The sequence below is a fragment of the Rattus rattus genome, chromosome 2 (assembly GCF_011064425.1).
Source record: "Rattus rattus isolate New Zealand chromosome 2, Rrattus_CSIRO_v1, whole genome shotgun sequence".
Taxonomy (NCBI): domain Eukaryota; kingdom Metazoa; phylum Chordata; class Mammalia; order Rodentia; family Muridae; genus Rattus; species Rattus rattus.
Genome location: NC_046155.1, coordinates 168,387,480 through 168,413,363, shown reverse-complemented (window position 1 = coordinate 168,413,363; position 25,884 = coordinate 168,387,480). Strand labels below are relative to the sequence as shown.

The 25,884-nt window shown below is 49.5% G+C and overlaps 1 protein-coding gene across 4 annotated transcripts; it reads right to left on the bottom strand.

Annotated features, from left to right (window-relative positions):
- Positions 1-191: 191 nt before the first annotated feature.
- Pld3 (phospholipase D family member 3) lies at positions 192-22,998 on the bottom strand. Of its 4 annotated transcripts, none has more exons than XM_032894106.1 (14): positions 22,735-22,855; positions 14,392-14,466; positions 11,594-11,793; positions 10,947-11,032; positions 10,767-10,841; positions 10,537-10,679; positions 9,915-10,098; positions 7,751-7,865; positions 7,546-7,673; positions 5,461-5,661; positions 3,731-3,870; positions 1,643-1,808; positions 779-878; positions 192-681 (listed from the first exon to the last, which is right to left on the bottom strand). In XM_032894106.1, the coding sequence occupies exons 4-14, from the start codon at positions 10,971-10,973 to the stop codon at positions 494-496; spliced, it is 1,467 nt and encodes a 488-aa protein (XP_032749997.1). In that variant the 5' UTR covers positions 10,974-11,032; positions 11,594-11,793; positions 14,392-14,466; positions 22,735-22,855; the 3' UTR covers positions 192-493. The 4 variants fall into 4 exon arrangements, with proteins under 4 accessions (XP_032749997.1, XP_032750001.1, XP_032749999.1 ...); XM_032894110.1 differs by having other exon boundaries at positions 11,616-11,793; XM_032894108.1 differs by lacking the exon at positions 22,735-22,855 and adding an exon at positions 15,897-15,913.
- Positions 22,999-25,884: the final 2,886 nt, after the last annotated feature.

Genomic DNA, 25,884 nt, shown 5'->3' with positions numbered 1-25,884 from the left:
GTGGTTCTGCTCACATTGCTCTGTGGAGCGAGCATGCTCAGTACAGGCATGCTGGTTCTACGCATGCTCAGCCCATGCTTGCCAGTGTGGCCGCACACTCATGCCCGCGTTTGTGTGCACTGCATGCTAAGTCGTCACCACCGGAAGCCCATGCCCCGTCCCCTAAGGAACATACCATCTCATACCACTCACTTAGCACAGGCTATACAGACAATTATTTACTTATAATCTGGGCCCCTTTGTGGGGTGGGCCAAAGGTCTGGGCCCAGCATGCACCCCCACTTCTTTGGGGCCCGATCCTCCCCCAGCTCTGCTAAGTCCACAGGGGCCAGAGTGTCAGACCAGTGGAGGTGGAGGTAGCCACAGGAGTGTAGTAGAGAGTACAGAGCCACAATGGGATAGACAGAAGCAAGGGCACAGGGACAGCAACCAGGACCCAGTGCTGAGTCCAGGGGGGGCCCGGAAGGCTTTGGCCTGTCCATCGAGCTGAGCCTCAAAGCAGGCGGCAGGCATTGCCCACACTGTCGGCTGAGGTGTCAAGGTTGTGGCTGTACGGGGATTCCCAGTCTCTCAGGAAAACAGCCTCCAGCTGGCTGCGCAAGCCACCGTGCCCGTTCTGTGTCACCAACAGGGAGGTGCCTGCCGTCTCTGTGAAGTAGCTTCCAGACCAGTTGGAGGTTCCTGGGAGCAAGGGTGGAGTAAGGGTCTGATGGGCGGCCAGGCCCTAGTGCCTAGGCCTTCCCTTCTTCCATGTGCCCATGGCACCGGGGGCACTTACCAATGTATGTGGCGCGTTCAGTCACCATGTACTTGTTGTGGTTGACGCGGGCATAGGGGATTCGAGCTTGGGCCTCATCCGCAGGGACCACAAACAGTTTCTGCAGGGATGGGAGGATGGTGAGACTCAAGGTACAGGAGGGGTAGCTCTGAGAATTCTGGGGTGGCAGGGTAGGCACGTGAATGGTATCTCCAAAGGGCACTTGGCTGCTTCCTGGGATGGGTGGATCCTTGGACTGAAATAGGGATGGGTGCAGCTGGTCCTCAGTAAACAGCAGCTGAGGCGGGGTGGGGGTGGGGATCCAGACCTGTAATGGCTCTTGTTCCCTTGTTCCGCCCTGAAACCCTTTTTCTAGAGAAAGTCTGTTTCTGCTTCTGTCTTTCTCCCTCCTCCTGTTTTATTTTTAAAAATGTTAAATTTGTGTGTAGGGGAAAAGAGAGAGAGAATGTATGTACACACTTCTGCTCACAGGGGCCAGAGGAGGACATGGGATTCCTTGAAGCTGGACTTACAGGCAGTTGAACTGTCAGACATGGGGTGATGAGAGCCAAAATCTGGTCCCCCTGAAGAGCAGTCAGTGCTCTTAACCTCTGAGCCACCTCTCACCACCTCTTCACCGGAAGGTCGGTCTTAAACACCAGTACACGATAGGTGCTTTCTCTGTGTCAGTCTCACCCTGTCCCACCCCTCTGCCTGTGACTCCCCACCTCAATGATAAACTGTCTGTCCCCACCCCCCACCCCAGGCATGATTCAGTTTCCCCTCACAGCTGCACACACTGGGTCATCGTCGTCCTAACATTCACGGTTCCCGGGGGTGTGTTCCCAGACGGTGGAGAAGGGGTACTCTGGGGTGGGTGCTTACCACCTGGATGTCAGAGTGGGTATGGTTGTCACGAAGGGCAGCCAGGGAGAGCAGGAAGGACCGCATGGACGGCTCGGAGTGTCCCCAGCAGCTGATGAGCAAGCGCACTTTGACGCCTCGTTCATACGCAGCCCGTCGTAGTCCATCATCAATCGCTGGCCAGAACCTGAGGGGCGACAGGGGAGGGGTTCAGGGGGAAGAGGTAGCGCTTTCTAATATTTCCGTTTTGTTTCTTTTGAGACAGGGTTTCTCTGCGTAGCCCTGGAATTTGCTCTGGCTGTCCTCGAAGTCTACAGAGATCCATCTTCTTCTGCCTCCTGAGTGCTGGGATTCAAAGCATGTGCCGCCAGTCCTTGGTTTTTCTTATTAATTGTTAAGATTTTTTTTCTTTTTTCTTTTTTTTGGAGCTGGGGACTGAACCCAGGGCCTTGTGCTTGCTAGGCAAGCGCTCTACCACTGAGCTAAATCCCCAACCCAAGAAGATTTTTTTTATTTAAAGAATTTAATATTGCTCGGTGTGGTAGCTCGTTTCTTTAATCCCAGCACCTGGGAGGCAGAAGTAGGAGGATCTCTGAATTCAAAGCCAGCCTGGTTTACAGAGCCAGTTCAGGCAAGGCTATACCCTATCTCAACTTCTTTTTTTTTTTTTTTTAAGATTTATTTATTTCTCATACACACACACACACACACACACACACACACACACACACACACACACACACACACACACATATATATATATGAATGCACTGTAGCTGTCTTCAGACACACCAGAAGAGGGCATCAGATCCCATTACAGATGGTTGTGAGCCACCATGTGGTTGCTGGGAACTGAACTCAGGACCTCTGGAAGAGCAGTCAGTGCTCTTAACCACTGAGCCATCTCTCCAGCCCCCAACCCTGTCTCAAACAAAGCAAAACAAAAACAAAAAAAGTAACAACATTGTTCTAACTATGTGTAGCTGTGTTTGCACGTAGGTATGTGCGAGTGAGTACTAATGCCCCGGAGAGACAAAGGCATCAGATCACCCGGGGATAAAGTTAGAGACGGTGTGAGCCACTTGACATGGGACTGGGAGTCAAACTCATGTCCTCTGAAGGAGCAGCAGGTGCTCTTCCCGCTGAGCCACCTCTAGCCCCAAAGGACGCATGTATTTTTATTCTACGTGTCTGAGTGTTTCACCCTCATGTGTGTATGTGCATTGCCCTAACAGAAGCATTCACTCTGAGCTTTAGGGATTTTGGGTTCCCAAACCAAGTCTGGTCTCCATCATCCCACCTCGAGTCCTCCTTCCAAAGATGGGGTTACAGCATGCACCACCATGCCCGATTTCCTCTCATCTCTTACACATGTACGTGTGCGTGTATGTGTGTGTGTGTGTGTGTGTGTGTGTGTGTGCGCGCGCGCACACATATGTACATGCATGTGCATATGCGTGTTTGAGCCACCTGCCATGGGTATTAGGAACTAACGTAGGTTTTGGGCAACAAACAAGGTAGCAACCATTCTTTTTTTTTTTATTTTTTTCAGAGCTGGGGACAGAACCCAGGGCCTTGCGCTTCCTAGGCAAGCGCTCTACCACTGAGCTAAATCCCCAACCCCTGGCAGCAATCATTCTTAACTGGTGAGCCATCTCTCCAGCCCCAATCCACCGTATTTTTTAGACAGGGTCTCTGGTTGAACGAGGAACATGGAATGCCCCAATTCAGCGAGGGTGGCAGGCCAGTGACCTTCAGGATTCATCTGTCTCCGTTCTCCTGTGTTAGTCACACCTACCTTTTTTCTGAGGTGCTGGGGATCCAAACTCAGGTCCTCACACATGCACGCTGAGCACTTTACCCGCCCGGCCTTCCTGCTTATTTCTGACCCCACATTCAGTCACCCTGTGCCCCACTCCTTTTTGATGACATTAGGGACTTGAGCCTGGCACCTTTAGTATTTTACACAAGAGCTCTGTCAGTGGGTACGACCCTTGTCTCTGCACCTTCTCTTGTATCTGCTCTCCTGCCTGGGGCTCCTGCTTGCCCTCAGAGCCCCCTCCCCTCCCAGGGGCTCCCCGTCCCGGGCCCTGCCCCTTCCCAGCGTACCTGCGTGGATGGGAGAACTCCATGGTGGGCAGGTAGTTCATAACTGCAATGTAGATGAAGCTTCGGGCGTTGTCCACCACGCTGAGCAGTGCCTTCAGGTCTGGGGTGCGGCCACCTGGACACAGTGGCGGGGGTGCACTCTAGGGTGAGGGGACAGTCAGAGGCAGTGTCATGGTGGACTCCAAGTAAGGACAGTTCATCATGAAGCAGGCAGGCCCTATGGAATTCACTAAAAACAGCCTCCGTGAAAGGGAAGCAAGCGAGGAAACAGGCTCAGAAAGGGTAAGCTACTTGCTTAGGGTCACACAGCCAATCAGTGCAGCCTGGATTGACTGCTTGGTTCCAGAATTCATACTCTGAGGTGGTTCCTGACCCAGCAGCAATAGTAGCACTTTTTTTTTTTTTAACTTGGAGACTTGTTTAAAATGCAAATTCTTTTTCTTTCTTAATGTATGCATATGTACGATGTACGGTGTGTATGATAAATGTGTCCTTGCATATTGCACACGTGTCACAGTGTGTGTTGGCCCTGGCCTCCCATCTTGTCTGAGGCAAAATCTCTTTGTTTGCTGTCATACCTACAGGAGTGCTGGGATTACGGACCTGCACTTCTACGCAGGCTTTACGTGAGCTTCGGGGGTTTGAACTCAGGTCTCGTGCTTCTACAGTGAGGCTGGGTGGCTGTTTGGTTTTATCAGAGACAGGATCTCATATAGTCTAGTTTGGTCTCTAACTTACCCTATAGCTAGAATGACCTTGAAGTCCTGATCCTTCAGACTCCATATATCTGTGGCTAGAGTTACAGGCATGAGCCGCTTTGCCTGGCTATGGCTAGGGTTTCAGTGAGTCCTTCAGGCAACCGGCAGAGACCTTTGCACATTTATATTTTTCTGTCACATCAGCCCTGACCAGGCAAGCCCTCATGTGTCAGGGGTCATGATAGTCCCTTTGCTTGGATCACAAAGGAAACTGGGACTCTAAAAGTAGAAGTAGCCATGGAAAGGGGAAGCATTCATTTCTAGGAAAAACTGCTTACAAAGGGCACCGAAGATCACACTTCCCTGCATCCTGCCTGACCCTCCGGCATCTCTATAGAGTCCTGGCTGTCTTGGAATTTGCTGTATAGACCAGGCAGGCCTTGAACTCACAGAGATCCTCCTGAGTGCTGGGATTAAAAGTGTGTACTATCATGCTTGGCCAATAAAAAAAATTTTTTTGAAAAAATGGAGACTCAGAATGATAGCCCATACTTTTAATTCCAGGGCACAGGTGGCAAAGGCAGATGGATTTCTGGGAGTTCCAGGGTAGCCAGGGCTACATTGTGAGACCCAAAACAAACAAAACAAAGAAAAAAAGCCCCTTTGAAATTGTTTGACGTCATTCTCAGATACATAATCAAGGCCAGCACGGGATGCGTGAGACTGTCTCAAACTAAGTCTAGGAACACATGGAAAGAGCTACCCATGGCTGTATCAGGCATCGCCAAGGGTGGGGAGGATCTGAGCCCAGGCTCACCTCACACAGAGGTTGGAAATGCCCAGATATCCATTTTCCAGATTAATCCAATGCTGGGGGAGCTTGAGATGCTGTCCAGGCTTTGGACAAAGCAAACTGACCAAGAGTAAAGTTCAGGCTCCCTCCCCAACAATCAACAGGCAGGTTAGATGTAGGTCGCCAGTGATGACTATGGACAAAGGCAATGGTGTGAGCCTCCATTTCCCCCAACTTACCGCCAGGTAGGCCAGAGCTGGGGTGCCATTGAGGCAGATCTCCATCGGTGTTTCTTGGTTGTACCGGGTGTCAAAGGGCCGTGGCCAGGTTGAAGGGATGGAGCTGCCTGCCTGGCCCAGGAACCAATAGGCTTCAAAAATCTTGGTGAGGTCGCGAGCCAGGCAGCTGCAGTTGTACATGACCACGCCCAGCTCCTTGACCTGTGGGAGGACAGTGCTGAGCCTGGGGATACTGGCCCGGTGCACACAGACGGTGCACACAGGCGGCAGGGATGCCCGAGTTCTATTTACGTCCTCAGTCAGTTCCTCTCTCTGACCCTCTGTCCTGCACCTCCACTCTGAAGAGCTAACATCCTAGAACTTAAACATACAGCTATAAACTTGTTGTTTTCTTGTGGTACTGGGTACCTTGTTCTTCCCTTCTTGCTCCTGCTCTGTCCCCTTGCTTCCCCTACCCCATGTGCTCATGGCTGACCTCTACTTCTCTACTCTCTCTCTCCTCCACTTCCACCTCCACCTCCTCCTCTTCCTCCTCCTCCGCCCCCTTTATTCTTTTCTCCTCCAATAAACCTCTCCCATGGGGACAAAAAGAAACTAGGACCTTACCCAGGAGGGTACACTGCCACTGAGCCATAGCCCAGGCCCTCACCAGGGGATTCTAAAGAATTTATTTATTTATTTTATATATTCATGTACACTGTAGCTGTCTTGAAACACACCAGAAGAGGGCATCGGATCTCATTACAGATGGTTGTGAGTCACCATGTGGTTGCTGGGAATTGAACTCAGGACCTTTGGAAGAACATTCAGTGCTCTCAGCCGCTGAGCCATCTCTCCAGTCCTACAAGGGGACTCTAAATATGTCCTTTACTTCTGAGGTACCTACAGCTCCTACCCTTTAAAACTGCTGTTTTGAGTCAAGGTCTCACTGAGTTCTCCTGGCTGGCCTTGAACTTTCAATCACCTTGCCTCAGACTCCTAAGGAATTGGGAGGTGGGCCTGCAGCACCGGGTCCTGTGAGCTCTGTTTCCTAGGCCTTGCCCTGTGCCAGTCAGCTTCGGCTCAGTCTCAGGTGTTGGCTCCTCAGATTAAGCCAGGTAGGAAGACAGGCACACGGGAAGACTTCCTCAGCATATCCCTGAACCATTGTTGAGACTAGGATTTATTGGGGTAAATTAGAGTCACCTCCTTTCCTTCACAGCACTGCCAGAGTCGGCCCCTCTTGTGCAGTACCTGCCAAAGCGTCCGTCAGATAAGCTATCTTATTTCCTTCGGGGATGCCTCCCGAAGACCCCAGGTTGGATCAGATGTCTCCTACAGTCAGCCCACCGCGTTCCCCCACTCCAGCCCACCTCTGCTTGAGGCTCCTTAGTCCACCCTAGATCCTCTGCCTCAACCTCCCCGTTCCATCGTTGACCCGTCTGCCCTCGCCAGCTTCCAACCTCACCTTCAAGCTCCTGCCTACACGCCCCCAACCCCCAACTTACATCTCCATTCCATCTCAACTTTGACCTCTATGTACTTACAGCCCTATCCCGGCCTGGCTTACTCCCAGTATCCCCACTCCAGCAGGGTACTCTGTCTACACCTCTTCTTCCCACTCTACCCTCTCTGCCTACCTTTTCTAATCCCATCCTTAACCATCCTCTCAAATCTCTACCTCCCCATTTTCCACCTATACCCCCGTTTTGTACCTCATCTTTGCCGGTACCCACACCCTACCCATGACCCCGGTCCCACCCATGATGCAGGGTGACTGTTATCTCACCCCAGCCCGGAGCACTCTGGGATGTGGCAGCCTGATGGCAGGCCAGGCTCCACACGGAACTGCATATTCAGGAAACCTACCTGTTATCTAATGTGTTCAGAGTCCCCCAGGTAAAAAAGTGGGTTTCCAATACACACAAGAAATGTACAATGAAGGTCAGGTGAGAGAACGGGACCTTGAGTACTCTGGGCAGCTGCTAACAGGACCAGGGGGAACCCTAGGCTGCAGCAGGAACAAGGCAGTTGAGGACTGAACTGTAGGGATACATAGGGGAGGTTCAGGAGGAGGCAAGGAATGTGGGCAGGATATAGACAGACCTGGGTCAGCGACCGCCAGTCCATGTTGGCACTGCCCAGGTAAAAGTGGGTCTGGTCCACCACCCAGAACTTGGTGTGCAGGACACCATGGGTCAGCTTCTGCATGTCCACCATGCGCACCTGGGCACCTGTGGTCAACAGGGGCAGCAGTCAGGGGCCAGCCTGGGCAGCCTCAGGCCCGCCAACCCTGCTGTTGCCAGCTTACCACTCTGTAGCAGAGACTGCAGATCAGCCAGAGGTCCGTTGGGTTTGCTCACAGCAATGCGAACCTTTACACCTCGAGGTGCCAGAGCCTGAAGCTGCTGAAGAACCTCTTCACCCTGAGGGAGACAGCTGCTGAGAGGCTGGGCCAGCCAGTGCTCTAATATCACCCTCAAGGTGCCCCATAAGAATGAACAGGCTGGGGGTTGGGGATTTGGCTCAGGGGTAGAGCGCTTGCCTAGCAAGGGCAAGGCCCTGGGTTCAGTCCCCAGCTCCGGAAAAAAAAAAAAAAAAAAAGAATGAACAGGCTGGGTCGGAGAGATGGCTCAGCGGTTAAAAACATTGACTGCTCTTCCAGAGGTCCTGAGTTCAATTCCCAGCAACCACATGGTGGCTCACAACCATCTGTAAAGAGATCTGATGCCCTCTTCTGGTGTGTCTGATGACAGCTACAGTGTATACATAGAAAAAATAAATAAATCTTTAAGGATGGACAAGCTTCACCTTACACTAGAGGACTCATAGATTACAATACTAAAACCCTTCACCTACCTTTCTTTCTTTCTTTCTTTCTTTCTCTCTTTCTTTCTTTCTTTGTGTGTGTACACACGTGTGTACGGTGTTGGGGATGGAACTCGGAGTCTTGCATATAATAGGTAAGTGCTCTAGCCCAGAGTTATATACACACTCCCCTTCTTAATAAAGATATTATTGTGTGTGTGTGTGTGTGTGTGCCTGTGTGCATATGAGTGTGTATGTATATGTCTGTGTGCACATTGGCGTGTGTGTGTGCATGCGTGTGTGCATACATGTGCATGTAGACATCAGAGGACAATGGTCAGGGGTCAGTTCTCTCCTACTGTGGGTTCCTGGGATTGAACTCAGGTAGTCAGGCTCGTGTGGCAAGCAGTTTTACCTGCTGAGCCAGCCATCTTACCAGCCCCCACTTTCCTACTTTCGTATAACACAAGGTCTCCTTATACTGCTCGTGCTGATGACAAACTTGATTTGTAGCTACAGCAGGACTTGAACTTGAGACTCTCCTGCCTCAGCCTCTGAGTAGCTGGGACTCTCTATCACCCTGCAGCACAGGGCTCAGCTTGCATCTGTGCTTTGATGTCCTTCAGTGGGAGCCTGCAAGAGGCATGAGCTTATATGGTGCGTGTGTGTGTGTGTATGTGCAACTGTGTGTGTACATGCATGTGCATGTGTGCATGTGCAACTGTGTGTACATGCATGTGCATGTGTGCATGTGCAACTGTGTGCACATGCATGTGCATGTGTGCATGTGCAACTGTGTGTGTACATGCATGTGCATGTGTGTATGTGCAACTATGTGTGTGTGCACATGCATGTGCATGTGTACTTGCCTGCTTGTGAGAGGTCTTGCTATGTAGCTCAGAATGGCCTGGAACTCTATCTGTTCCTCTACACCCCTTCAAGCTTCCAAACTGTTGGGATTTCAGATGAGCGCCCTCACGCCAAGCTTAACAAGCATCTTCCTTTTTCTTTTTTAGGTTTCTCGAGGCAGGGTTTCTGTGTGTCCCTGGCTGTTCTGGAATGCACTCTGTGAACCAGGCTGGCCTGGAGCTCACAGAGATCTGCCTGCCTCTGCCTCCCCAGTACTGGGATTAAAGGTGTGTGCCGAGGCCACCACCACCACTGCCTCCAACGCTGCTTCCCAGCAACAATAAACATTTCGAAAGGGCTGCGTCTGTGCCAGGCGCTGGACTAAATTTGCACAGATTACTCACTACATCCTCACAGGAGCTCAGCAGTGTTGCAGATCAATGTTTGCAATTTTCAGATAAGGTGAAGGAAGTCTGGGAGGGGAGGGGACCTCCCTAAGGTCACACACAGCAAGGGAGGTGGCAACCAGGCTTGGGTTGGGTTATAACTTGTTCCTTCTTTGTGCGAAGGATTCAAGATGATGTCTGCAAACCTAATTCCTTATAACCAAAGTTGCTCCTGGACATTCAGAGGCTTCCAGATAATCAGAACACAAAAACGTCATCCGTAGTCCAGACGGGTGTATGAAGACAGCTGTCACTAAACACCTGTGTCCATCTGTCTCCAGGTTGGCAGGGAGCCACGCCCCCCCAGTCCCACCATTCTCTCAGCCCTGGGGGAGGGTGGGGAGTTGGGTGAGAAGGGAGGCTTCCAGGTACCTGCTGGGCAGAGGGCTCTTTCGTGTGGGTATCATTGTTTGTGAGAGTCCAGTAGAAGGACGCGATGTCCAGGCTGCTGTGAGCACCGGCAAGGAGGCCCAACCAGGCCTGGCTGGTGGAGGGGTTGCTTGTGGTGGCATTGGGAAACTCCAGCCCCTCAGGAATGCTCTCCACCAGCACCGCCCTGAAGGTATGGGGGGATATCTGTCAGTCACAGAAGGCCAGAGATGACAGGTCGAGAAAGAAGGACTCTGCAGGTCCCCAGATGTGGTTGTGTATCTCACTGGTCTGTCTAGAGGTGTGGGAGGGGCGTGTATGTGTGTGTGTGTGTGTGTGTGTGTATGTGTATGTGTGTGTGTCCGTGCGCTCATGCCCATGTATCCACAGATGTAGATGGGAGATACTGTGCCCATGTGTTCACAGACCTGTATAAAGGATGATGACGCTGTGGCTGCCATGGAAACAGAAAGGAGGGGGTAGAGTGGGCATGGACGTGGGCAACCAAAATCCCCTCATCACAGCACTGGGTGCACCAAAGCACCCTGGTGCTCTGGTTGCAGGCTTAGTGTCCCTGGGCTGGCAGGACCCCTCCCACCCATAATCCAACTTCCCTTCCACTTACTCGCAGGGGTCATAGCAGGGGGCTGGGCGCTGATTCGGGCCAAATAGATGTAAGTCCCCGTATTCCCATAGAAACAGCTGAGTCATCAGGGCACCGAAGCCCACTACCGCCAGGATAAGGACAAGGAGGACCCAGCGGGCTTTCTGCGTAGGGTGGGGAAGGAAGCTGTCAGCCAATACAAGGTGGTCACTACAGTCTGAGATAGTTCACAGGGAGCAGCTTAGTCCTACCTTCTCTGCTGCCTTCCATGCCTCGATTTCATTCATGGGCAGTTCTCCCGCAGGTTCCTCCACAGGGACCTTCAGCTGTGCGATCAGGGATGACGGGGAGTGGAAATAATAGGGTGATTTGGTGGTCTCCTACCCTTCAGTACACCCAAACCCTCCCCACTAGGCATCCCGTCCTCCTACCTCCTGGTACATCAGTTTAGGCTTCATATTGCCTGGCAGCTGGGGGCCTCTGCAGAACGGAGGCGGCAAGGTGGGTGTGTCAGGGACTGGAAACTGGGGGAAACAAAAAGCAGGCACTGTGTGGGACGTTCTGGGCTTTTAAGGGGCATCGAAGAAAGGGGATGTCTTTGGGCTTATGAGATCCACTAAAAGCCTCTTTATTCCCCCATAATCACGGGCGCCCTTGGCCCTGTGCCCATCACCCCAAAAGGAGGAAACTGTCCGCTGGTCAGCAGGGATGTTGAAATCCCTCTCGAGGTCCAACGCCTCTGCTTTTTTTCCCCACTCCTGTCCTATCGTCCTGACGCCTTTCAAAGCGTCCAGCATGTCCGTCATTAGTACCCACGTTGCTCTCTATCAGCATCCCTTTTTGTTTCCTGCTGAGCTCGAATCTAAGTAATTCCAAAAAGACAGTCCTAGCTGGGGGCCCGGGGAGCCCCGAATCTCTGTGCCTGGTTTTTCTGTCTTGGGATGACTCACGGAATGCTTCAGGTGGAGCGTCTGCCTAGTCCCAGGTACCTACCTGACCAGACATCTGAGGCTTACGCCCCAGGGCCATCGCAGCCTCCCGATACTACCCCCCGGCCCCCCGCTTCCCAGCCCCCTACCCTAAAACGACACCGGTCTTACTCCGACGTTGGCTGCTACTTCGGTGGGGCCCCAGCTTCTGCCTGAGCAGCTGAGTAGGGGCGGGAGGAAAGAAGGGGCGGGATCTCCACGGATCACGCCCACTGCAGCGAGGCGTCTGCGCAGTGTGCACGTCGTCGGCTGACTCCCCGCAACAGGGGAAGGGGTGGTCCTGAGTAACCTGGTTTGGGTGGAGCGAGAAGCACTGGGGGATGGGCTTCACCGTACGCCACCCCAGTTTCCTCGTCCCCCCACACCCAGAGAGAGATCGAGAAGTCACGGAGAAAAAGGAATTCTTATCCCTTTTCTGATCTACAAATGTGAATTTTTATACCACGGACTCTTAGTTAAAAACAAATCATGAGATTAATCTTTGAAGACGCTTGAAGATAAAATGGGGAGTTCAAGATTGAATAATGTAACTGCAAGCTCAAAAAAAGACAGCCCACGTAATGGGAAGGGAGAACAGTCGGGGACGGACGGCCACGGAGGTGGTGGGTTTTCTGGCAGTCTGTTGAGATGACGGTATTTCCTTTAAGTCAATTTATATTTTTAGAGATTAAAAATTGAAAAAGAAAAATCCAAGGCTTCTGGATTTCATTCTATCCAAGCAGGACTTTTTTTTTTGGTTCTTTTTTTTTCGGAGCTGGGGACCGAACCCAGGGCCTTGCGCTTCCTAGGTAAGCGCTCTACCACTGAGCTAAATCCCCAGCCAAGCAGGACGTTTTTTAAAAAGTAAACTACTTATTTATTTAGGACTTATGGGACAGGATCTCATAGAACCCAGGTGGATGCACTGTACAGATTTAAAGCTAGAGAAATAACAGGTGACCCCTCTCATGACTCTCCTCCCAAACACAGAGGAAGTACAGAGCCTCAGTGCTATTGCACCACACAAATAGCCCTCTGTTGCTGTCTAGGGATGGCTCTCTTGGTTTGTGTGTTGTCTACCTAGATCCAGGGCTCTGCAAATGCCCTACCAAGGGGCTATGTCCTCAGCCTGCTTGCTTGCTTTCTCTTTCTTTCTTCTTTTTTTTTTTTTTTTTAAGATTTATTTATTACATATATGTGCACTGTCCCTTTCTTTAGACACACCAGAAGAGGGCATCAGATCCCATTACAGATGGTTGTGAGCACCATGTGGTTGCCGGGATTTGAACTCAAGATCTCTCGAAGATCAGTCACTGAGCCATCTCCAGCCCCCACCCTCACCCCTAGCCTGCTTTCTTATTAACTATTTTGAGTGGGTAGTGAATTTTCCACAAGGTCTCATATTATGTCCCAGACTGGTCTGTAACTCTCTGTATAACCCAGACTGGTTGGCCTTTCAACAATCCTCCTGTCTCAGTCCCCAAAGTGCTGTTATTGTAGCCCCTCTTCCTGTATAACAGGGAGACTGAGGCAGAAGGATATCTATGAGATCCAGGCCAGCCTGGGCTGCAGAGAGGCTGTCTCAGAAAAGAAAAGAAAAACACCAGGATCCAGGAGGCAAGGACAAGGGCCAAGGTTAACTGAGGCTGAAGGGAAGAATCCCACAGAAGACAGAGTTCCACCTTAGAGTGGGTGGAACTCCAGGGTGGGGGAGGGGAGGAGAGAGAATCGGTTGGCTATGATTCATTCTGAAGGCTTTGATGAGAAATGTTTTCTTGAAGAATATAAAGTTGGAAATGGGGTGTGATGGCATAAGTCTGTCATCCAGGCACTCTGGAGGTGAAGGTAGGGGTTCATCAGGAGCTCAAGTTTATGAAATCAGCTACGTAAGAGAGTTTGAGACAGGGCCAGTGGTTAACAGCACATAAAACTGCTCTTCCAGAGGGGGCTGAGTTGGTTCTCAGCCACCACAGAATATGTCCACATCACTTGTAAACTCTAGCTCCTGAGAATCTGATGCCCTATGTGCGCGCACGCACACGCACACACACACACACACACACACACCACACACACACACACACACACACTCACACACACACACTCACACGCACCAGTTTTTGTTTTTGTTGACAGGATTTCTCTCTGGAGCCCTGGCTGTCCTGGAACTCACTCTGTAGACTAGGCTGGCCTCGAACTCAGAGATGCCCCCTGAGCACTGGGATTAAAGGCATGTATCGCTATGGCCAGGCATAAATACATCTTTTAAAAAATTAATTTAGCAGGGCGTGGTTGCACCCCCTTGTTATTCCAGCACTCGATAGTTTGACGCAAGAGAACTGATGAAATCTGAGTCCAGCCTGGGCTACAAAAGACCCTGTATCTCAAAAAGAACTGTTAGATTACTTTAAATACTATTTTTATTTAATTTCTTTAGTTTTTATTTACACTTATCCTGTGTGTGTCATGTGGACATCAGAGGGCAGCCCACAAGAATCAATTCTCTTTTTACTGGGTAGGACCAGCAGATTGAATTCAGGCCGTGAAGCACACTGAAAAAAACCTTCACTTTTGGAGCGGATCCAAATGCCCATCATTCTATGGTAACTAAAGTGTGATTTGGCTCAGGCTCCTGGTTGGGGTGTCCCCTTTCCCCATCCCGTTTCCCTAAGACCTGCAGCCTCAGCTGGAGCAGGAGTCCGACCTGTCCCGGGGTGTCAGGGGTCAGGACAATATGACTGAGGTCACCAGAAGCAGCCAGAGGCTGGTATTACTCCACAGCCCATGCCGCCTCTCTGCAGGTATTCCCAGGCCCAGTTCCTCCATTAGGCTCCAGCATGATCAACACAGTTGATCCTCTTGCCCAGTTTCATTTATATATGGGGTTCACCCCAGGCAGGAAACATACCTTCTTCCTGTCCACAGAACAGCTCCCAGTTCCTTAGCCTGTGGTCCTGTCTGTATCCAGGTGAGACATCACAGTCTGCAGACAAGGAGGAAACAAAACTGGATGGGGTTTTAAAAAAATGATTTTACATGTATGGGTGTCTGTGTATCATATGTGTACCTGGTGCCCACGGGAGCCAGAAGAGGACTCCTCTTAGAACTGGAGTTACAGACAGTTGTGAACTGCCATGTGGGTGCTAGGAATTGAACCCTGGTCCTCTGGAAAAGCAGTCAGTGATTTTTTTTTTCTGTTTGTTTTGCTTTTTTGTTTTACAAGACATGGTTTCTCTGTATAGCCCTGGCTGTCCCAGAACTCACTCTGTAGACCAGGCTGACCTTGAACTCACAGAGATCTGTCTGCCTCCCGAGTTCAGAGATTAAGGGCATGCACCGCCACTCCTGGCTGGCAGATTTGTTTAATTTTAAAATTACCTTTATTCATCTGCGTGTGTATATCACGAATGATAAGGACTTCTGAACTAGAGCTCAAAACTCTAAACTATCCCACTCCTGCTCAAACCTTTCTGACACCCCACTGTCCTTCTTGCCGCGTTCTGTTGACTTGTGCCAATTTGGCTGAGGCCTGGCTGTCTCTGCTGGGTTGAGCCAGGTCGTGCCACTGCCTTTGATCTGTGTTTGCTGACCTGACTCTACAGAACTGGACTGCTGATGTATCCATGAAGTGTTTGCGAGTGGATTGAGCTGCTGCTGCTGACCTGTGAACTGACCTGCTGATTTCCTGACTATGAAGATGGGATTTGCTCCCAAAACCCTTCTTAAACTGGTCCACTTCCCCTGTATCCTTTCTTTCCTACTACTTCTGGTGGGTGGTGGGCTAGAAGGGAGGACAGAGCACTTAAGAACCATCATTAAAAGTAGGCTTTGAAGACTTAAAAGTTACAATGTCCTATAGGAACCTGCCTGGCCCCTGTGGACCACTGCTAGCTTTAGTTTCCCTCTCTGAGTCTGAATCCTTGTCTCCAGTTTTCTATGTCCCCTTGCAACTTTAATTTTTTCAAATCCTATTTTTTTTTTTTTTGGTTCTTTTTTTTGGAGCTGGGGACCGAACCCAGGGCCTTGCGCTTCCTAGGCAAGCACTCTACCACTGAGCTAAAGCCCCAACCCCTCAAATCCTATTTTTAATGATGGTTCTTAAATACTTTTTTAAAAGATTTATTCATTTATTATATATAAGTACACTGTAGCTGTCTTCAGACACACCAGAAGAGGGCATCAGATCCCATTACAGATGGTGGTGAGCCACCATGTGGTTGCTGGGAATTGAACTCAGGACCTCTAGAAGAGCAGCGGGTGCTCTTAACTGCTGAGCCATTTCTCCAGCCTGGTTCTTAAACATTTTTAACCTCCCTTCTAGCCCACCACCTACCAGCAGTAGTGGGAAAGAAAGGATACTGGCTGGGGGGTGAAGTGGACCTGTCTAGAAAGGTTCTTTGGAGCAACTCCCACCTGTGTTGTTTGGAAATCGGCAGTTCAGATCCTACGTTAGCAGGCAGCAGCTGCAGCAGCTCGATCCACTTGCAGACACTTCACAGATACACCAGCAGTCCTGTGGGGCAGCAAACACGAATCAGCATCGGTGGCATGACCTCGGTGGCATGACCTCGGTAGCACGACCTAGCAGAGACAGCCAGGCCTCAGCCTCTGCTCAAGTCAGCAGATGGGACCAGGAGAAGTTCTCAGCTGTGCCTCTCTCAGGGAAGAGAAGATCAGCAAAGAGGTGAGAGCCACGAGCTGTGCACAGCTAGTTGTACCACAAGCCTAGCTCAGCCTCCATCACTGTCCGTCCAGTCCTATTTATCCCTCCAAACATCACACATCCTCCATGGGTCTTGTCTCAGCGCCTGTTTGTCTCAGCTGACATCACTCTGCTAATCAGCCCAAGTCCTTTGATGCGGCAAGAAATTGCAGCACACCACCAGAAGCTTTTGGTGTGTTTCTATGGAGTCCCAACAATGTAAGGTGGACCAGTACATGTGTGTCCTTAACAAAGATTCCTTATCATGCATGTTTTATGCAGAACATCCTTTCTCCAGTGTCTGTTTCTTTTTCTTTTCTTTCTTTCTTTTTTTTTTTTAGATTTATTCTACATAAGTATACTGTAGCTGTCTTCAGACACACCAGAAGAGGGCATCAGATCTCATTACAGGTGGTTGTGAGCCACCATGTGGTTGCTGGGAATTGAACTCAGGACCTCAGGAAGAGCAGTCAGTGCTCTTAACCACTGAGCCATCTCTCCAGCCCCTGTGTCTGTTTCAGTGAAACTTTCCTCCATGAGTTTGCCTTAGTCTTTCACCTGCGTCCACTTTAACGGGGCATCCCTTCACGTGTTTGCCCCAGCAAAATACCATCCAGCACTACTGACCTTCCAAAGAACCCTTAAGTTTCCACTCCACCCCTGAACTCCAGCTCTGCAAGTTTCATGGCCTACTGTCCCCACCATGTTCCATTCACCACGTATCTGGTTCTCCTTAGCATTTTTCCTAAATCTGTTCCTTTTCCAGGAACCTTTTCTCTTTAATTCTGGACCAGATCTCCCCCAGGAGAGCAAGGCAGCTTACTCCCTCACCATCCTTCACACTCGGTCACACAGTTCTTGAAGGAGACTACACATTCAGCTTTTGGGTCCTCTACCTCAGGCCTCTCATTCTATCCCCAGTTCTCTACCTGAACTTCCAATATCTTAGCCCCAACCTTTCTGGGCTGTTCCTGCCTGTTGATGGCTCTCCCTCACTCGTTTAGAGCTGTGAGCCCTCTAGGGACAGGGCTAGGCTGTTTTAGTCACCCCTGCGCCCCGGCACCTGCTCAGTACCCTGTTCATCCATCTACTCACGCAAGTAAATATGTCCAATGACTTTATTGAATAAGCTTTACTCCTGAGACAGTACAAAATGCTGTTATCCCAGCTCCTGGGAAGATGAGGCAGGGGGATCAGGAGTTCCAGGCCAGTCTGAACTACTGAGACTTGGTCTGAAAAACAAAACAAAACAAAAACAAAACCAGAGACTGGAGAGATGGGTCTGTGGGTAAGTGTGCTGGCAGCCCAAGCTTGAAGGTCTGTGTTTGAATCTTCAGCAATGATATAAAAGCTGGGTGTGGCGCCTGTAACTCTCATACTGGAAAGACAGACAGTAGGGTTGTTGGGCTTGCCTAGCTGAGCTCAAGGTTCTGTGAGAGAACTTGTCTCAAGGGAAAAGGCAGACCGTGACAAAGAAGGCCACAGTTGGATGCCCTTCTTTGGCCTTTGAGCATGTGCACACACATGCAAATACTTCCACATGCAGAAGCCAACCCAAGAACCCCTCAAACCAGCAAAACTACACAGTCTTTTTGGTTTTTTGTTTTAGTCAGTCAGGGTCTCTGTACCTCAGGTCAGCCAAGAATTCTTGGTCCTCCTGCTTCAGTCTCTAGATGGCTGGGATTTCAAGTCTGCATCACCACATGGAGTGGTTGTACATACTCGGCCCAGGGAGTAGCACTATTAGAAGGTGTGGCCCTGATGGAGTAGAAGTGGCCTTGTTGGAGTACGGTGTCACTCTGGGCATGGGCTTTAAGACCCACATCTTAGCTGCCTGGAGGTCAGTCTTCTACTAGTAGCCTTCAGATGTAGAACTCTCAGCTCCTCCTGCACCATGCCTGCCTGGATGCTGCCATGCTCCCTCCTTTATGATAATGGACTGAACCTCTGAACCCGTAAGCCAGCCCCAATTAAATGTTCTCTCTCTCATTTTTTTTAAAAGATTTATTCATTTATTATATATAAGTACTCTGTAGCTATCTTCAGATACACCAGAAGGGCATTAGATCTCTTTACAGATGGTTGTGAGCCACCATGTGGTTGCTGGGAATTGAACTCAGGACCTCTGGAAGAGCAGTTGGGGCTCTTAACCACTGAGCCATCTCTCCAGTCCCTAAATGTTCTCTTTTATAAGAGTTGACTGTTCACAGCAGTAAAACCTAACTAAGACACCACATATATACATGCATCCCACATATATATGTGCATAGGAGCCCCTCTCTCCTCTCTCTCTCTCTCTCTCTCTCTCTCTCTCTCTCTCTCTCTCTCTCTCTCTCTCTCTCGTGTCTGTGTAGCCCTGGCTTTCCTGGAACTCACTGTGTAGCTGAGAATGACCTTGAGCTCCAGAGCCTCCTCCTTTCTCCATCTCCTAAGGGCTGGTGGGATTACAGGTGCCTGACATCACACTAGACTCTGAAACCACAAACTGACGGTGCATTCTGCACCCCCCCAACCTATCAAATAATTTACTTGCTTATTGTCTCTTATGCCATCTAGACTATAGACCTCATAAGATCAAGGATTCTTTGTGCCCTGGTCACTTATCTGTGCATACACCAGTGCCTGGCACAGTGTTGAACACTCAATAAACCTTTAGGAAATATGGTGATCAAGTAACTTGTGCATTCTTTTCTTCTTCTTTAACATTTTTTTCTTTCTTTTCTCAAGACAGGGTCTCACATAGCCCAGGTTGGCCTCAAACTCACTATGTAGCAAAAGTGAACTCCTGATCCTCCTGGGTCAGACTCCATGTTCGGGGCACACATCTATAATGTCATCACTAAGAAACTGGAAGCAGGGGGATCTGAAGTTCAAGGTCATTCTCCCTAATTAAGTTCAAGGCCAGCCTGTGCTACATGAGATATCCCCCCCAAAAAAAACAAAACAAAACAAAACAACAACAACAAAACACCAAAACCCTAAAACACCAACAACAAAACTAAAAAGCCTTTCGTAACACAAGTTGGGTGACTAAGTAACCTCTCTCCATGGTTACTCTTCACTACAGAAGTTTGATTTTTGTTTGTTTTGAGACAAGGTCCCACTCTTTATACAGTCTTGGTTGGCCTGGAACTCCCTAGGTAGACCAGGCTGGCCTTGAACCCCTAGGGATCTAGACATCTCAGTCCCCTTAGTGTTGGGCTTAAAGATGATTGATGACACATGCTCACTTTCCTGCTGAGGTTTGACTAAGGGGAGAGGTTCCTGCTTCCCACCTCTGCCTACAGCCCAACCCCCATTCTAGAAGTTCAGGGAGAACTAGTTCTAACCGATCTACAGTCTCCCCTACCCAAGCCCTCCTTAGTTTCCACAGCACTAGCTCCCTGCTCTTACTGTGGGGCTCGAGGGTCACACAAACCAACAAAACAAAAGGACTAAGGGAAGAAGCAAGCTTGCCCATAGGTCCCAGGCCACTGTTTTGGGTCCACGACCACGAAGTTGCAGGACTGTCGGCAACTTGGAAAGCCCAGGGTGGCTGAGGTGGCAGTGTGGGCTCAATGAACACACTGACTTATAGAATAATGAATGAATGCACGCCAGGCTTGGGGACAGTGCAGTGTGTTATGTGTTGGTTCATGTATGTGTGAGGATTGTGTATGTACATGTGTGGAAGCTAGAGGTCAAGTTCAAGTGTTTGTTTACTCTTCACTTATTATTATTATTATTATTATTATTATTATTATTATTATTATATTGAGATTGAGATAGGGTCCTACCCACTAGCTTTGGCTGGCCTGGAACTAGGTATAGCTATGTAGCCCAGGGTGGCTTGGAACTCATAGACCATGCCTCTGCTTCTGAATGCTGGAATTAAATATGCCTGACTCATTCTTTTTTTTTTTTTTTTTTTTTAAAGACAGCATCTCTTACTGAACCTGGAGCTCACCGACTTGGCAAGGTTAGCTGGCAGGTGAGATTGAAGAATCTGGAGCTGGAAAGGTGGCTTAGTGATTAGAAGTCCTGGTTGCTTTCACAGAGGACCTGGGCTCAGTTCCCAGTGCCTACCTGGTGGCTCACAATTTTCTATAATTGTGGTTTCAGGGCATTGAATACCCTCTTTCAAGCACATGTGTGGTTCACAGACATACATATGTGCAAAACACCCATATACATTAAAAAAAAAACACAACTCCAAACATTAAAAAAAAAAAATAAATCAAGGATCTTCCTATCTCTGCCTCCTCAGTCCTCGGACTGTGGATATGCGCCACCACATGTGACTTTTTACCTGGACACAGGAAACCTGGACACAGGAGACCTGAACGCAGGTCCTCATGCTCCCACACCAAGTGTTACCCACAGATCCATCCACCCAGGCCCATAGCTTACAACATAGTGACGACTGTCCCAGGTGAGGGCAACATGGTCAGTAACAAAGTAACAATATTAGCTCAAATGCCACAGTAAACTGTGTTACAAGTTAATTAGGGCTAGTTTGGTGGCCAAGGCCGGTTGGGGGTTGGTCTGGTGCCTTTACGATATGTATCCATATGCTAAACACTGGCCCCCGAGATCTTGCCCCGGACAAGGTGATCCTCAGTTACACCAAGCAATGCTATATAAACCCTGCTTCCCAATTTAAAGTTAATTGGTTCATAAAAGACTAGGGCCTGCAACTGGGCAATAGGGAGAGAAAGGGGGCCCTTGAGGATCAAACAAGAGGTCTGAGGAGAGGCCAGGGTAGGAAAAGAAAGGAAGGAAAAAGGAGCCAAAGGGAGGAGGAGGCGGTCAGGAGAGGGGATGGACCATGAACAAGTGGTCAGGAGAAATAGACCCTGAAAGTAACCCCAGCAAGATTGAAACAGCAAGTAACATGGAACTTAGGGTGGAGATGTAAGTTAGAACAGTTCCTGCCCAATCTAGGCTTACAGCTTGTAAATAAAATGCCAGGACTGTGTGTCTTTTACACAGGCTAACCAGAACACAATAATTCATTTTACAAATGCCTATAAGCAAAGGCAAGAGGATCAAGAGTTCAAGACCATCTTTGGCTAGATATGGAATTCAAAGCCTGACTAAGCTACACAAGGCTCCAGCAACAAATGAACAAAAGAACAAATGCTTGGGGGCTGGAGGGATGGCTCAGTGGTTAAGAGCACTGACTGCTCTTCCAGAGGTCCTGAGTCCTGAGTTCAAATCCAAGCAACCACATGGTGGTTCAAAACCATCTGTAACGAGATCTGATGCCCTCTTCTGGTGTGTCTGAAGACAGCTAGAGTGTACTTATATATAATAAATGAATAAATCTTAAAAAAAAAAAAGAACAAATGCTTAGAATCTTCATGTTTTCCTGGTACGAGTGTCCCCATGTGCTTTTGTTGTTGTTTGAGTTTCATGTAGCTCAGGTTGGCCTCGAACTTGTAATATACCAGAGGATGACTTAGAAATCCTCTTGTTTTACCTCCTAACACTGAGTTCACAGACACACAAACTAGTGGCTACTGTGAATTCTACAGATGGAAAAGCAGGGATTGGAGAGGCATAATTTGGTGGCCAGGGTTTCCCACAGGTTGGGACCCTGGGATACCATAGGCTATAATGTCCCACAGGATGGAAATATGTGAAAGGTAGCCACAGAGGGGAAAAGCTATATGGCTAGGTGGCTGCTTGTGGGGAATGCTGGATATAGAGAGGTTAGGGGAGAGATGGAGACACCAGGGCAATTTGAGGGTAATCTAAGGGAAGATGGAGACAGGAAATACAGGAATAACTGGTATGAAGAAATTTAGGGGAAACGAGGGTTTCATGAAGGGGAAATGACAACAAAAGAGATGTGTGAGTGACTAAGACGACAATGACAGAGAGATTGACTCAGCATGCTTGTGATTGTTGCATTCAGGAGGCTGAGCAAGTGAATCAAAAATTCAAGGACAACCTGAGTTGCCTTGGTGAACTGGATGCCAGTCTCCCGCGCGGGTACCCATCATCAGTGCTAAAAAAGATGGAGGAGTAACCAGGGGAGCACTGGGAGCAGCAGGGGCATGCGCGAGCTGACGTGAACTGGGGTTACAAAGAGACCCTGTCCCATAAAAAGAGAAAACTGCGCATATAGGACCAATCAGGGCTTAAGGGGAATGAAAATGAAAATGAGGACAGTGCTTTACTGAGGAGATGGTGCAGCAGTTTAAAGTCCTTATTGCTCTTCCAGAGGACCTGAATAGAAAACCCAGCAATCGCAGGGAGTGGCTCACAATCATTTGTAACTACAAATCTATGGAATCAGACGTCTTCTGATCTCCTCTGGCAAATTGTGATCTCACAGATACACAATATTAGAAACAAAAATAAATTACTTTTTAAAGGAGAGGCGATGTGAGGAAAGTCCGGGCGTCAGAAGCGGGTGGTGGTGACGATTTAAGTGGGGTATGATTTAAGAGAAGGAATGGGAGTACCTAAGTGGGTCAAGGACGATATAGAAGAGATGCATTACAGACAAGAGGGTGACACAGGGAGAGCAGCCGAGGTGCTGCTCACCAGATCGCACAGTACCTGCAGGTCACAGTCTTCTACTCCAGAACCTAGCCCCGCCTTCCTGCCCACCTGTGCGCAGGCGCATTCGCGCTAGACTGCGGGCTGGGCAAAGGCTAGACCTGATCGTTTCTGATTGGCGGCGTTCTGCGCGAACGCGGTGTAGCTTGGGGCGGGGAGGGGCTTGGGAGGCTGCGTGTTGTCACGTGATGGCCATCGCCCTCACTCCCCCCCGATCTGGTTGGCGGCTAGGAGGGTTAGAGCGGCGGGGGGAGAGGTTCAGTCTGGCTTCCGGTATCAAGGGCAGAACTTCCGGGGCGGGCGGCCCAGGCAGAGGGAGGAGTGTCTGTCAGTTGGCGCGACCCGGAGGGCGGGCAGGCACCTCGTGGGGGTGCGGACCCAGAGGGCCAGGTGAGGTGCGGGACTGGGACGGAGGAGGTTAGGGATGGAGCTACGGGGTGGCTTGGGGGAGGTGTCTAGAGTTCCAGTGCAGCCCATATTTACGATCAGATCAGCGATTTCTTTTTCTGAGCCTCAGTTTCCTCTTCTGTACAATGGGGGCCCGAAGCTGACCGTAGTACCCGCGTAATGGAACGTCAGCTCGTGCACACACCTGCTGCTCTCAGCGCTTCCCATATTACTCTTCCATCCACGTTACACTGATGATGGATACCCGCGCGGGAGATGGCCGGGCTAGATTTAACTATGGAACCCGGCCTATGTCATTACCTTTCTGAGCCCCAGTTTCCTCTGTTTAGTGAAAACTGATAGTCTCAGGCTCATAGGTTCGTCCTGTGGATTCTGATGAATGTCTTTGGCATAGCCGCAGCTCAGTGGATTGGGATTGTACCTAGAGTTCCAACAAAGTAGAGGAGGGAAGCCCAGAGAAAGCAAGAAAAAAAAAAAAAAAAGTCGGGAAGATTGTTGTCTCTATGCCGAATCCTGAAGTAGTGATTTAAAATAATAGCATGTTTCTCAGCTTAAAGGGGGGATTTTATATTGTTACCCTATTGGGGGACTACCATTGCTTGCCAGGAGAAGGAAACCTTAACTTGAAATACTGGATTTATTTATTTATTGAGGCAGGGTCTCTGTATGTGGCTCTTTCTGCCTTGGAATTCATTGCATAGACCAAGTTGGCTTTGAACTCATAGATGTCTGCCTACCTCTGCCCCTCTACCCAGTGCTGGGATTAAAGGCATGGGCCGTCGTGCCAGCAGGCTGGCTAAATAGACCTATCTTTGGTTTCCAACTCACATCTACATGCAACTGAGACTAGGTCTACAACTGTCCCACCCTGTCACACCGTAGTCCAGATTTAACGTAACGAACACCTGCCAAACATAGTTGTAGGAACTTTGGGTTTGCTCTTTCAATCCCTCTAATATATGGTTTTTTTTTAAGTTTTTAAATGACACGTTTTATTGCACACTGTAAAGTCAGAGGACATCTCAGCCTGGTGGCCTTTACCTACTTACCCATCTCTCTGGCCCCCGACCCTCACCCCAAAGAAAAGTAGAGTTACTCGCTTCGGACGCTCTTCCCCGCTGATGCACCTGTCCGTGCATCTGTGTGGAGATTGGGAAAACTTCTGGGAGTCAGTTCTCTCTCTTCCTCCATGTGGGCTGCAGGTTCAGGAGACGGAACTCCTGCTGTCTGGAACCCAGGCTAGGCACATGCTAGGCAAGTGCTCCACCATGGAGCAACTTCCCAGCCTTGGCTCTTTGAGGTAGAGTCTATCCATGGAGCACAACTGACCTGGAACGCAGAGTTCCAGCCTCAGCTTCCAGTCGCTGAGATTGCAGGTACCTGCTGCCGCGGTGAGCAGCAACAGGATTATCCTGCAGTGGCTTCAAGAGGGTGAGTCCCAGAAAAGTAGTGCTACTTGCCTGAGGCCAGGGTTAGGAAGTGGCAGAACCAGGGCTTGGCTCCTCCCCACTTTCTTCCTACCTTTCCACCCTCTCCTTTGCCTTCTTTGAGACAGGACCGAAGGATTTAGCCTTGGCTGTCCTGGGATTCTAAGCCTGTAGGCACTGTGCTTTGGATTCAAGACCTCTAAGGGCATAGCGTGTGGATTCTGTAAATGGTATTTCTTGAATTGAGTTTTGAGAGCTGTCATTTTTAAAATGTTAATTTTGTCAACCTCCACTATTCAGAAAGTCAGTGCAAGAGAGGGACTTTTAAAGATTTATTTTATTTTATTATATATAAGTACACTGTAGCTGTCTTCAGATACACCAGAAGAGGGCATCAGATCTTTTTACAGATGGTTGCGAGCCACCATGTGGTTGCTGGGAATTGAACTCATGACCTCTGGAAGAGCAGTCGGGTGCTCTTAACCGCTGAGCCATCTCTCCAGCCCGAGAGGGACTTTTAAAAGTATTAGTCGATGTTCGTGTATATGCTCATGTGGGTGTGCATGTGGTACACACCTGTGGATGCCAAAGTTGGTTGTCTTACTTTTATTCCTTACCTTATCTTTTAAGTCAGGATTGCTCATGGAACCTGGAGCTTACCCGCTTGGGCACACAGGCTGGCCACTAAGCTCCAGGGATCCTCCAGTCTTCACCTCCCCAGTGCTTGGCTTTATTAAAAGTGGGTGGTAGGGATTTGAACTCAGACCTTAATGCACAGTACTGACTGAGCCATCTCCCCAGCTGGGGACATGAACTTTAAAGACAGCGATGCCTTCGTGTTTATGTGTGTGCGTCTTTACCGCCTGTGCATATTTACCTGATGATGCACTTGGAGCCCAGGGTGTTGGATCCCCTGGGACTGGAGTTACAGGAGGCTGTGCCTTGCTCTGTGAGTGCTGGAAACTAAACTGGATTCTCTACAAAGGCAAAAAAATGCTCTTAACCACTGAGTCGTGTCTCTGGCGCCCTGGAAATGGATTTTTAAGATAGTGGAAGCTTGGCACTTGAAAGGTGGAGACAGGAGACTTGTGAATTCGTGGCCAGCTTGACTAATTCAAGAGACTCAAGGGACTTCCAAGGATAGGCTGGTTATGCCTGCCTCAGAGCAGTGCCTCAGTCCCCCATTCATCACACTTTGGACTAACCTGAGTTCAAGTCCCGGCCCTGCCCTTACTTGCTGTGTGTTCCTAGACTTACTATTCTCTTTGTCTTTGACTTTATTTCCTCTTCTTGCTCATCTTTTTTCCTTCAGGGT